At 37.7% G+C, this 11,044-nt stretch overlaps 2 protein-coding genes across 2 annotated transcripts; both read right to left on the minus strand.

Moving 5' to 3' along the window:
- Positions 1-479: 479 nt before the first annotated feature.
- On the minus strand, positions 480-2,232 carry LOC103966386 (capsanthin/capsorubin synthase, chromoplastic). Its single transcript, XM_009379544.3, has one exon. It carries the CDS (start codon positions 2,153-2,155, stop codon positions 665-667), a length of 1,491 nt encoding a protein of 496 aa, XP_009377819.2. The 5' UTR covers positions 2,156-2,232; the 3' UTR covers positions 480-664.
- Positions 2,233-6,412: 4,180 nt separating this feature from the next.
- Positions 6,413-9,895, minus strand: LOC103966387 (vesicle-associated membrane protein 714). The gene is made up of 4 exons (XM_009379545.3): positions 9,453-9,895; positions 9,149-9,339; positions 8,649-8,812; positions 6,413-6,817 (listed from the first exon to the last, which is right to left on the minus strand). The coding sequence occupies exons 1-4, from the start codon at positions 9,667-9,669 to the stop codon at positions 6,727-6,729; spliced, it is 663 nt and encodes a 220-aa protein (XP_009377820.1). The 5' UTR covers positions 9,670-9,895; the 3' UTR covers positions 6,413-6,726.
- Between the last annotated feature and the right edge of the window lie 1,149 nt (positions 9,896-11,044).

Raw genomic sequence — 11,044 nt, forward strand, 5'->3', positions numbered from 1 at the left:
CAACTTACAAAAGAATGGCTTGAAAAAGTGGTAACGGGAAAAGCTTCGCTTGTACTGACCGAACAAGGATAGATTCCCACCCCACACCCAACCACACCCCCCCCCCCCCCCCCCCCCCCCCCCCCCCCCCAAACCACCACCACAAAAAAAACAAAATTCTCATCCTTACAACCCTTCTTGCATGTTCAGAAAAAAGTATTGCAGGAACAAATTCTTGTATTAGCCGATTGTCGAAAATGATTTGCCCTGTAATTCACTCCCCCTCGAGTTTATGCACATCTTCAAGCCTTCTCCGGTGTATGGAAGCCTTCCACTACCAATGTCTGTTCATGTAATGCTGCAATGTTTCCTTCGTACATATAAAGAGAATGGCCTTCCAGAAGAAAATATTGAAACGAAAAAGAAATTAAAAAAGAAATACTAGCATAACCAGTGGCGGAGCCAAGAATTATGAGGGGAGGGGTGAAACCAACTACAGATTAAGAAATTCGGGAATTAAGTATACCATGAAATAGCATTTTACACATGCTCTGTGTTCGAGCCCATCATTTGACAAGAGGATCACTTGAAACTAGAGTTATAATAACATCATTATTCTGTATAAGCTATGGAACAAAAGCCAAACTCTTGTTTCTCACAAATAATTATTCCATGTGTTGCATTATTATGCAGCTTCAAGTGCGAGATTGCCCATCAGTTTAACCAAGGGCACAGGACACTTTGTAACAATATCAAACCTAGATGGGGCGGAGGCTCGGCCAAACAGAGATAAGCTCAACAAAGCGAGCTCTCTTAGAGACAACCTTGACGATAAAAAGCCTTGCCAGTAATAAGGATCCAAGTCAAAGAAAGCGTCAAAGAAGCTTCTACTCCCATTCAGATCAAGCTTCAACAGAGTCTCCATACCAAATGAGTAAAAGTCCCTCGTGCATCTCCTCTCAATTGGCCACAAGCCATTCCACGCTTTATGATAAAGCGGCTGCCCTCGGATCATTCTGGTTGAGCCAAGGCACTCTGCAATGGCTTCAGCCAATACTGGGGCTAAAGCCATGGTCCGAGCCACCATGTACCCAGTCGAAGGGTGAACCACCCCAGAAGTCCCTCCAATTGCCATCACACGTTGGGGGATCCGAGGAAGCGGACCCCCCATTGGGATCAAACACTTCTCCTCTTCAATTACCCTCTTCACTCTAATCCCCAAATGCCTTAGCCTCGCAACCATTCGTTTCTTAATCTCCATATAAGACAACACCGGCCTACTAACAAGCGAAGTTTCTTCCAAAAACACCAAGTTCGAATCAAACGGCATTGCATACAAAAAAGTTGGAAATCTAGAATTACTAGTGCGCAAATAAGGCTCATTTCCGAGATGGGAATCTCTCCAATCCATTAGAAGCATCTTATCCAAATCAAAGGGGTGTTCTTCCACTTCAGCCAAAATACCATGGGCAATCTGATATCCATGGTTCCTAGGCTTCTCATACTCTATGAAACTGCTTGCAAACCCACTAGCATCAACAATCAAACTTGCCTTGAGCTCATTCCCATCATCACACAGAATCGAAGACTCGAACTCTTCGTGTTCGATTTTCCAAACCTTGGCCCTATGAAATTGAACCCCATTGGAGAGACACCTCTCCAGCAACAAAGTCTTGAGTTTCTTCCTACTGACTCTGCCATAAGGGCGGTCCAAAAACTTAGTCTTACTATCATTCACATGAACAGAAGCCATAGGCCATATTTTGTCCAAGCAACTTTCAAGATTCAAGCTTTCAAATTCATCAACCCAAACTCCATAGTTATTTGGCCACATAGAGAGAGGAGAAGGATCAACGCAGCATACCTTAATGCCGTAGCGAGAAAGTTGCTCCGCAAGGCGAAGCCCGGCCGGGCCGGTCCCGATGATGATCACATCTAAGCGAGACCGGGTTGACGGGTCGAATTGATGGAGATCGAAGTGCAAAGACTCGGGTTTTGCCTCTGGTTTTAAGTCGAGAAAGTTGCCGAACTTGCTGCTGTGGATTTTGGAGAGAGATTTATTTCGAGATGAGTAATGGGTTTTGGAGAAATAAAGAGGAGGTCTGGAGGAGTGGAAGAATTGGGAAGTTTTGGCGGCGGAAGGTGGCGGTGGAAATGGCCGGAGGAGGGTGGCCATTAGAGCAAGGAATGAAGGTCAAAGGAAAGTGGAAAGTAGTGTTATTAATAGAAGCAGAGTAAGAGAGAAAGAGACAGAAGGAATCTAATGTTTTACCATCAAAACGATACCCTTTTTATTTTTATTTTGATTTTTGGTGGAATACCCAACTTCTTGTTTGGAAAGAAAAATTGTAGCAACGTCTCTTAATTTCAATCAAATTAGAGCAATAGTTCATCAGTTAAAGATTTATTATTATTGGTTTTTTAGCTCATCAAAACTTGCAGCTATAATCATTTTCATCAACTCTATTAGAATTCGGTCAAAATGAGTTATGTCGGAAGAGCTATTGCTACAATTGGTTAAGGTTGAGGGACCATTGTTGCAATTTTTCTTATTTGGTTTTTCATATTTGTTCCTTCATTCAGCCTCACGTGCGTGACACGTAACTCATTTTGGAGAAAGTTTAAATGGAGCTGACGATAAGAATCATAACTGCATGTTTTGATGAGTTAAGGAATCAATGGTCATGAATTTTTTTTTTAATTGAGAGACTATTACTTCAATTAGGTTAAAGTTCACCAACTATTTCTACAATTTCCTCTTTTTATTTTGATGATGAAATAATTTCTTTATATTGCATTATTCTAAAACTCTAACACGAATGAAATTGTTAGCATTGAGTTTGGTATTGTAAGGAGAAATGATAAACACACGCCATTTTTTAATCTTTTACACACATTTGCTTAATTATGTTTGTAATTTCGTTTGATTCGTTCAATCCCTTAATTAAAAATTAAAATGTGTATGACAAGTTAAAAGGAGTGTGTGAAAAATCATTTCCTATTGTAAAACAGGTAGGAAGAATAAACTAATCAGGTACATTGTATATACATGTAGGTATTAGAAGGTATAATCAAGTAGTGCATCTTTAGCTCCTTTATGTGAGATAACTTATGTTTGATTTTCGTAAATAATGACTTCGATTTCAAATTATTATAACTAGCATTTTTGCCCAACTCGACATTGAGTAAGGCACTTCTTATTGGAGGATCCAGAAATATGTCACCATTGTAAATTGGGATTTTTTTTTTATATATATTTTTATCATCACAATTGGTCATTGACATTGGCCTAACTTATCATTTTGGTCTCTCAATTTCAAAATTAACAAATTTATTCCCAGACATTTAATGCTGCACATCTACATACTTCCAATAATCTGTCAAACTATTCGTTAAAAACGCACATGACGACCCATGTGGCCTTTTGGAGGAGGGCTTTTCCGTCAAATCCCCACCCACTACTTGGCAATTGGGGATTTTGGCGAGGGAGATTCAATTATGCTTAGATTAGGATTCAAACTATGAAACTCGTGAAGAGTCGTTAAGCTTTGGTGGAGCATGAGTAAATTTTGGTGAATTGTGAGCATGCAAGAGAAATTATGCAAATCTGAAAAGCCTCCCAAATATAGTGAGTTTTATCGTCTTTCCATGATTTGCCTGTACTTTTGATAGCCTGAACCCAAGCACCAATTTCAGTCACAATCTATACCTAAAATGTTCACGTCACTTGTAAAGAGAGGAATGCCGTGGCAGCCTTGAAGGATTTGGTGAAAATTTGGCAATTTGGCAGCTTGGTTGTGTTTTGCACATCTTTGAAAAGTGGCCAAATATTTACGTTTTTTTGTTTTTGCCTTCGAAACACATGTGATGTTGTTGTTTTTGTTTTTTTTTTTTTTTTAATAATATTTTTCACAAGTGGTATTATGATTAATAGAGAGGGGGTGGACTTGACCTCACAACGGACTAGTAATAATATGGTTTAAGGTTCGCTTTTTACGAGAATCGAATTAAAAACCTCTTACTTATAAGTGAAGAGAAATACTACTAAAATGTAGTATTAAGTGGCGTTCTTATTTAATGCTTTTGGAATTGCATGGGCATGCAGTTGTGAATGATGGGATATTTCTTTTGTTATGGTAATGCTATTACAATGAGATATGCAAGTTAATACATGTATTTTTTTAGGATATTTTAATGAAAAGTTTCTGGTACTTTTTACTTTAACGAAAAACTATATTTTCATACTAAAAAACAATTCTGATATTATTCACTACCCTTTATTTTGTCCTTATAGTTAAAATTCAAAGTTTTCAAGCCATTTTCATTAGTTTTCCTTTTTTTTTTCTTTTTTTTTAATCTATTTGAACATGTGTTATTTTGTCAATTCGGTAGTGGTCAAAGTTATATAATCGGATCTATTTTTTTTATGATTTGGTGTGTGGATGGGACTATAATTAACCAAACTTATTTTATTATTCAGGTTATTTTTCCAGTAAAATTAGCATTATGCAAAAAATCATTTACTAACTTGATTGGGTATTTTTTGTAGATGAAATTGTAGCAGTAGTTCCTTAATTTTAATTCAAATGGAGTAATGATTACTTGACTAAAAATCTATGCTTATTGGTCCCTTAACTCATCAAAATGAGCAACTATGGTCGTTTTCATCAAGCTAGCTACAACTTCCATCAAAATGGTCATATGCAAGGCACATGAGGCTGAATCAAGGGGTAAATATGGAAAACCAGATGAGACAAATTGTAGCAATGGTTCCTCAACTTTAACTCAATTACAGAAATTGTCTCTCAACTTTAATCTAATTGGAGCGATGATCCCTCAACATTAACCCAGTTCTAGCAATGGTCATTCGAAGATGACTCATTTTGATGGAATTATGATGAAGTTGTTGAAAATGACTGTAGCTGCACGTTTTGATGAATTAAGGGTAATGATCATGAATTTTTAATTGAGGGAGTATTGCACTAATTAAGTTTTTTTTAGGAACCATTGTTACAATTTTTTTTTTTTTTTGTAAGTGGGAAATGGCCTTGCTTTAGCTTTTAGAAGGGAAACAATCACAAATGTTGTTGCCAAATTCAACAAGGGGAAAAAGTGGAGAGAAAAGGTGAAGATAGTGAACTAAGTAGTGGTGGGGTGATTTGACAAAACTTATTTTCCGTTAAAAGGTCACTAGGGACACAACATGCGGTTTTTACGGAAAGAAAAAAAAAAGAAAATGGTCTAGAAGACGCTAGACGTTAGTCGGGTGGTGGATTGGGACTTAACGCCTAGACGGTTAGACGGGTGCTTAGGCAAACTAGACGGATTTAAATAAATCTATTATATTTTATGTAAATAAGTGTCTGTTTATACTTAAAATATATATGATTTCATCATAAACTACAAAATAGAATGACATATACATTATGGAGTTTTGGAATATAATGAAAACATATGGAATAAGCATATAATGTGTATTCATTTAAGTATTCAACAAATATTTTACAATTTATTAAAAATAAAATAACATAAAATGCAAAATGAAATTTATCTATTTTCTATCTGAATAAATCGCAACATAGACGGACGCCTTAGTAATTCTAAGCACATTTTCTTAATTTTCTAACGCCTGTGCATTAATCAGGACGGTGATCAATCGCCTAGCACCTAGATGGGGCCTAGGCGGCACTAGACAGGAATTTTTAGAACAGTGCGAAAAATTAAAAGATTATTAATGGAAGGACCACATTGACGTACGACATTGAATGTTAGGGACCAAATTTTTTTATTTTAAGACTGAGGGAACAAAATGATGAGTTAGACAATGTCACGGACTATTTGTGATAAAAACCATATAAATTCGTAAGGACCATCACAAAGGCCTATAGCCTCTGCCGCCAATGCGACATTTTTTCATGTACCTAAAATACAAACCGGTACACCACATTTCATAAAGTAGAGAAAGAAATACATTTTTCACCATTCTTTTATTTGTATTATGAAACTTAGTGTACCAATGTGATCAAGCTAACTAGAAAATCACTCACCACATTCGACCAAAGGAGAAAGGAATACGTGGCACCAGTCCTCAGCCTGCTTATAAACAAAGTGCTGCATTGCGCAAGCATTAACAAAAAATAAAAACCGAAAACAGCAAACAGTCCTCAGCTAGGTAGGTTGAAGTTTGTATGGTACAGCCACCAGTCATTTAATCCCTTGTAAATAAAATTTGTGCCAAACCAATGACCAAACAAATATTTAGGTATCTCAATGCAAACAACCTCCTACGCTACTAACGAATCAGATGCTGCATGGATAGGGATTATAATGCGTATTGAGGAAGCTTATCGACAGATATTGGAACTTCGTGCTGGTATATGCATTTTGCTACCATCTACAGCTAGAACTCGTCAAAGACCATAACTAGTAGTAGTTAAGTTTTCACAATCAATGACAATTTACTAACCATAGTGTTTCAAAAAAATACAAAGATGATATGAAGCACTGTAAGAACAACTTGACAGACTTCCCCGAAAAAATCTCAGCAATTCACTATAAGTGCAACAAAAGAACGAATCTACAGGATTATTACTGGTACAATGCAAAGTATAATATATTTCACTTCCATATACACACAAAAAATTTGAACCATCAAGCACTGGAATCCCTTTCCATATATATTGACTTGAATAATCTCAAAGTAATTGTTCCATACCTCAGCAGAAATTTGAACAAGAAGCGAATTAGTCAAGATCTGCATGAAGGTAGTGTGATGCCTCCACAACAAGCAGCTATTATGATGTACAGAAGCACGACAATCAAGCATGTCAACAGGGCCCTGTAAGGATTAGACAACCTTCAATGCACTGAACTGGGAATTGCGATACCAATCTAACAAAGCATGGAAACATGATATAATATCATCTAGTTTTTTGTATCTTTATAACATGGGAAATACAAAGGCTATACAGTTCAGCAAGGAAAAGCAATTAGTGCTTATCACCCAGGGATCTTGGAGTTGATTATGAAATCAAAATATTAGATCTTGTTAATAAAGTCCATATCTTACTCATTGAAAAAAAAAATCCAGCTGCATTCAAAAACATTTGTAGTAGCACAAAACTTAATGATTCTCATGTTTATAAAAATCAAAATGTCATTTCAAGAAGGCAGTGGGCATAACAAACTACAGATTTATAATAAACTTAAAGCATGATATTGTCAACTGCGAAATTAAATTCATATGCATTGGGTGACAAGGATGAGCTCCCTAACTTTCAAACCCTAGCACTTGTTAAGCTTTCTTGATCATTAATTTATCAACAATGTGGCTTCAACTATTGTAGGAGTTATCTTGCTCTTCAAGGTTTTTGATTTCGGGCTTGTGATTGCAAATTGATACCACTATTACAGGCATACCTGCAATTGGCTTTCCGCTGTTTTACCCGTGTAAAATTTTGACTTCTGCGTTTTCTTTCTCAATCAAATACTTAGACTTTATTTACTCCTATAAAAATTATTCAGAAAAGAGAAATTTCATGTTTGATTTTCTTTACTTAGTGTTGAATTCAGAGGAAAAAATGAGTACAAGTAGCATATATCCAAGCTATAAAGGATATGTATGATGGAGCAAAGATTGCCGTAAGAACTCATGAAGGACAAGCCAAAAGCTTTCCCATAATTGTAGGGTTACATCAAGGCTCATCTTTAAGTCCTTACCTTTTTACATTGGTAATGGATGAATTAACGGGACATATTTAGGATGATATTCCTTGGTGTATGCTTTTCGCAGATGATATAGTGTTGATAGATGAAACTAAGGAAGGGGTAAATGCGAAGATTAACCTTTGGAGAGAAGTGTTGGAATCTAAAGATCTTCACCAAATTCGATCAAAAACAGAATATATGGAGTGCAAGTTCAGTGCAAATAGAGGTTCAAATGAGTTAGGGGTGAGGATCGGAGACCAAGAAGTACCAAAAAGCAACCAATCGCTACCTAGGATCTATCTTGCAAAAGAACAAAGAAGTAGATGGAGACCTCAACCATAGAATACAAGCTAGATGGATGAAGTGGAAGAGTGCATCCGGCGTGTTGTGTGACCGTCATATGCAACTAAAGCTCAAGGGAAAATTTTATAGGACGGCTAAAGGCCGACGATGCTGTATGGCACGGAATGTTGGGCGGTGAAGCATCAATACGTACATAAAATGGGTTAGCGGAAACAAGGATGCTTCATTGGATGTGTGGGCACATGAGAAAGGATAAGATTAGGAATGAAGATATCCGAGGTAAAGTAGGAGTAGCCGAAATTGAAGGAAAGATGAGAGAAAATCGGTTACGGTGGTTTGGACATGTGCAACAAAGGCCTATTGACGCTCCGGTTAGAAGATGTGACTATAGGACAGAGGTCTAAGGCCGAAGGGGTAGAGGACGATGACACAGAACTGAGCACAATGGCGTTCTAGGATTCATATAGCTGACCCTACTTAGTGGGAAAAGGCTTTATTGTTGTTGTTGTCGTGTTGAATTCAGAGCTTTTCAAATGATCTTTTTGTTACCTCCTTCTTTTCTTATGGGTGTATGGGCTTTTATGTTTTCAATGAATTCTTTCCAAAATATAAGTCTACAATTCCCCATCATATCATATATGCATATCAAAATAACTTACAAGAGCTTCGCATTTTTCATCCACAGAGCTCGACGAAGGCGTTTAGACTGCTTCTTGAAGTGAAATGCACCATCTTGCATAGTTGCAGTTTTGTCAACAAGAAGATCAATACGGTCACCCCTATCCAATATCTTTTCTATGTTGTCCACCATTACAGTTCGTATCTAGATACCAGAAAGTGACCGTTAGAACAAAATAAGCATAAACTAGAATGGCATTGAAGAATGAAACATCAACCTAGCAATGAACAGAGTTTCGTTTAACTTTGAATGCTATAAATTAAACGCTTTGGCATAATATTTTGTGCAATGAGACAGCAAACTACCTTTGAATGTCTCGATAATTATACGGTTGCAACACCAACTGACTTGCTTTCAAATAACAGATGTGTTCTCTTGAAACACTCATTTTTCCCGAACCAATGTAACGGGCAAATTGCGAAACAACTAAAGTTAAAGTAACCAAATGATCAAAATTCCAGAGAAGAACAACAAAATTACCTCACCAACTTCGCCTCTCACACGGTTGAGAGTATCGGCGCTAGGATTACTGGAGAAAAACTCCATTTGTTGATGCAACACCCTCGAAAATTCGTCGTTCATCGCATAAGCCGGAGCATAAGGGGCAACTCTGCCATAATTTTTCATGAACCTCATATGAATATCCTCCAAGTACGAAAAGGGTATTCTCCCTGGATCAACAGCAATTCACCAACACATGCACAACCCATAAATCCCACACACAAAAAAATGGAATTCCGATAGCGAAATTGAAGAATACAATTGAAGGAAATACGTTACGCACTGCCGAAGGTGTCGTTGGCCATACAGAGGAAAGTGAGGCCATCGGCTCTGAGTATGTGGAAGATGTATCGATCTTGGGAGAAGCAAACCCTAGCATCGGCCTCCGACGGAAGCTTTTCGCAGATCCGCCGAGCCACGGCCCCTGTGTTCCCTGTAACCGCGCTGAACTCGGCCAACACCACCGTGCCTCGAGCCACCACGGCGTAGAGTATCGCCATCGATGGTTCCGATCGTCGGGAGTTAGGGTTTGGGGCTCTGCAAGCTCTCTACTTCGATCGCGATCGAAGTCTCATGGAGCTGTTTGAATTCTGATTTACTACTTATTTTGTACTTTTTTTTATATATTTTATTTTTCTGTATCGTGAGGAAAGGGGAAGGTGACGATGTTCGTTGTCACCGGTGAGTCCAACTAGACATTAGGGTGTGTGATAAAATAACAAGGACTCATGCAAAATAATAGACCTCGGTAAAAATTTGTTGGAAATCTCATCCTGATCAAAAAGAAAAAGGGCGTTCCACACACTTAGTTACAAAGATAAACAAGTTCCTTTATAAATGAATATCATAGTTTGAACTTAAAAAAAAAATTACAAGGAATCGTACAAAAACTTGATCCTACGAGTGTTTCGAATTCTTTTCAATGTCCCTAGCCGTGTGTGTTTCTATTAGACTTGTAAATCGATTGAATTCAGATCAAATTACTCTCAATTTATATTGGGATCCATTTAGAATCGAATTATTTTATTTGAATTGTAGCTTGGATCACCATATTCGACTTATCGATTCATATTCGATAAGCATAAGGTCGGATTATTATTGCATTTATGTTTTTTTTTTTTTTTTTTTTTTACAGTAAATCTCAATTTACTATCGTGAATTTTTCTTGCTTTTGAACATTTCATACATGAAGTATTTTTTGTCCCAGTCTGGTATCTAAACTCATAATTTTGGGACACTTTCATACATCTGTTAAATTTTCTATCAGAACCTCCGTTAATTGATAACATGAAGTCATGTGAACAATAACTGGACACCATGTGTCAATATGGGCCCACGTGGATATTAAAAAAATTTAAAATAAAAAAAATTGAAAATTAAAAAAAAAAAAAAATTTCTTTTCCCCATCCTTCTTTGACTCCTCGATCCCTTTCACTCCTCACTCTTCACCTTCCTGATCCACCTCCTCCATCTCCTTCACCCTCTTCACCTCCCCGACCCACCTTCTTACTTTTACCCTTTCCCTTATTGCATTGGTTCGTACCATCACAAGCCCTCTGTACCTCTTGTGCATAGTTTTCGCAGCTGCTCATCCACTGATGCTGACGTGTCCACCCCCAGAATCCCCACAGCCTCCGTGGTGGTATTGTTGGTCGCCATTACCCAAGACACGAGTGAGAAAAAAAAAAAGAGGATGAAGTTGGCGGCGAGTTCCCGAGGCCGCCAATCTCCTTGTTCGCACTTTTGAGTTTGCGAGGCCACCAATCTCCTCGTTGGTGGTGAACTTAGCAGCGCCGTCCAGGCCATCGATCTTCTTGTCGGGGATGAGGGACACATGGATAGTGTGGATATAGGTGATGAATATGAGGGGCTTGG

Source organism: the organism of the source record quoted next, unplaced genomic scaffold (genome assembly GCF_019419815.1).
Source record: "Pyrus x bretschneideri cultivar Hongxiangsu unplaced genomic scaffold, Pyrus_bretschneideri_v1 Contig5, whole genome shotgun sequence".
NCBI classification, from domain to species: domain Eukaryota; kingdom Viridiplantae; phylum Streptophyta; class Magnoliopsida; order Rosales; family Rosaceae; genus Pyrus; species Pyrus x bretschneideri.

What these genes read in the sequence shown, in the direction of transcription:
- LOC103966387 (XM_009379545.3), bottom strand. Translation starts at nt 9,669, where the DNA reads ATGGCGATACTCTACGCCGTGGTGGCTCGAGGCACGGTGGTGTTGGCC. An exon ending in GGCCAACGACACCTTCGGCA is followed by an intron (nt 9,340 to 9,452) that starts GTGCGTAACGTA and finishes CTGTTGATCCAG; the next exon opens with GGAGAATACCCTTTTCGTAC. An exon ending in ATGAAAAATGCGAAGCTCTT is followed by an intron (nt 6,818 to 8,648) that starts GTAAGTTATTTT and finishes TAATCCTTACAG; the next exon opens with GGCCCTGTTGACATGCTTGA.
- LOC103966386 (XM_009379544.3), bottom strand. Translation starts at nt 2,155, where the DNA reads ATGGCCACCCTCCTCCGGCCATTTCCACCGCCACCTTCCGCCGCCAAA.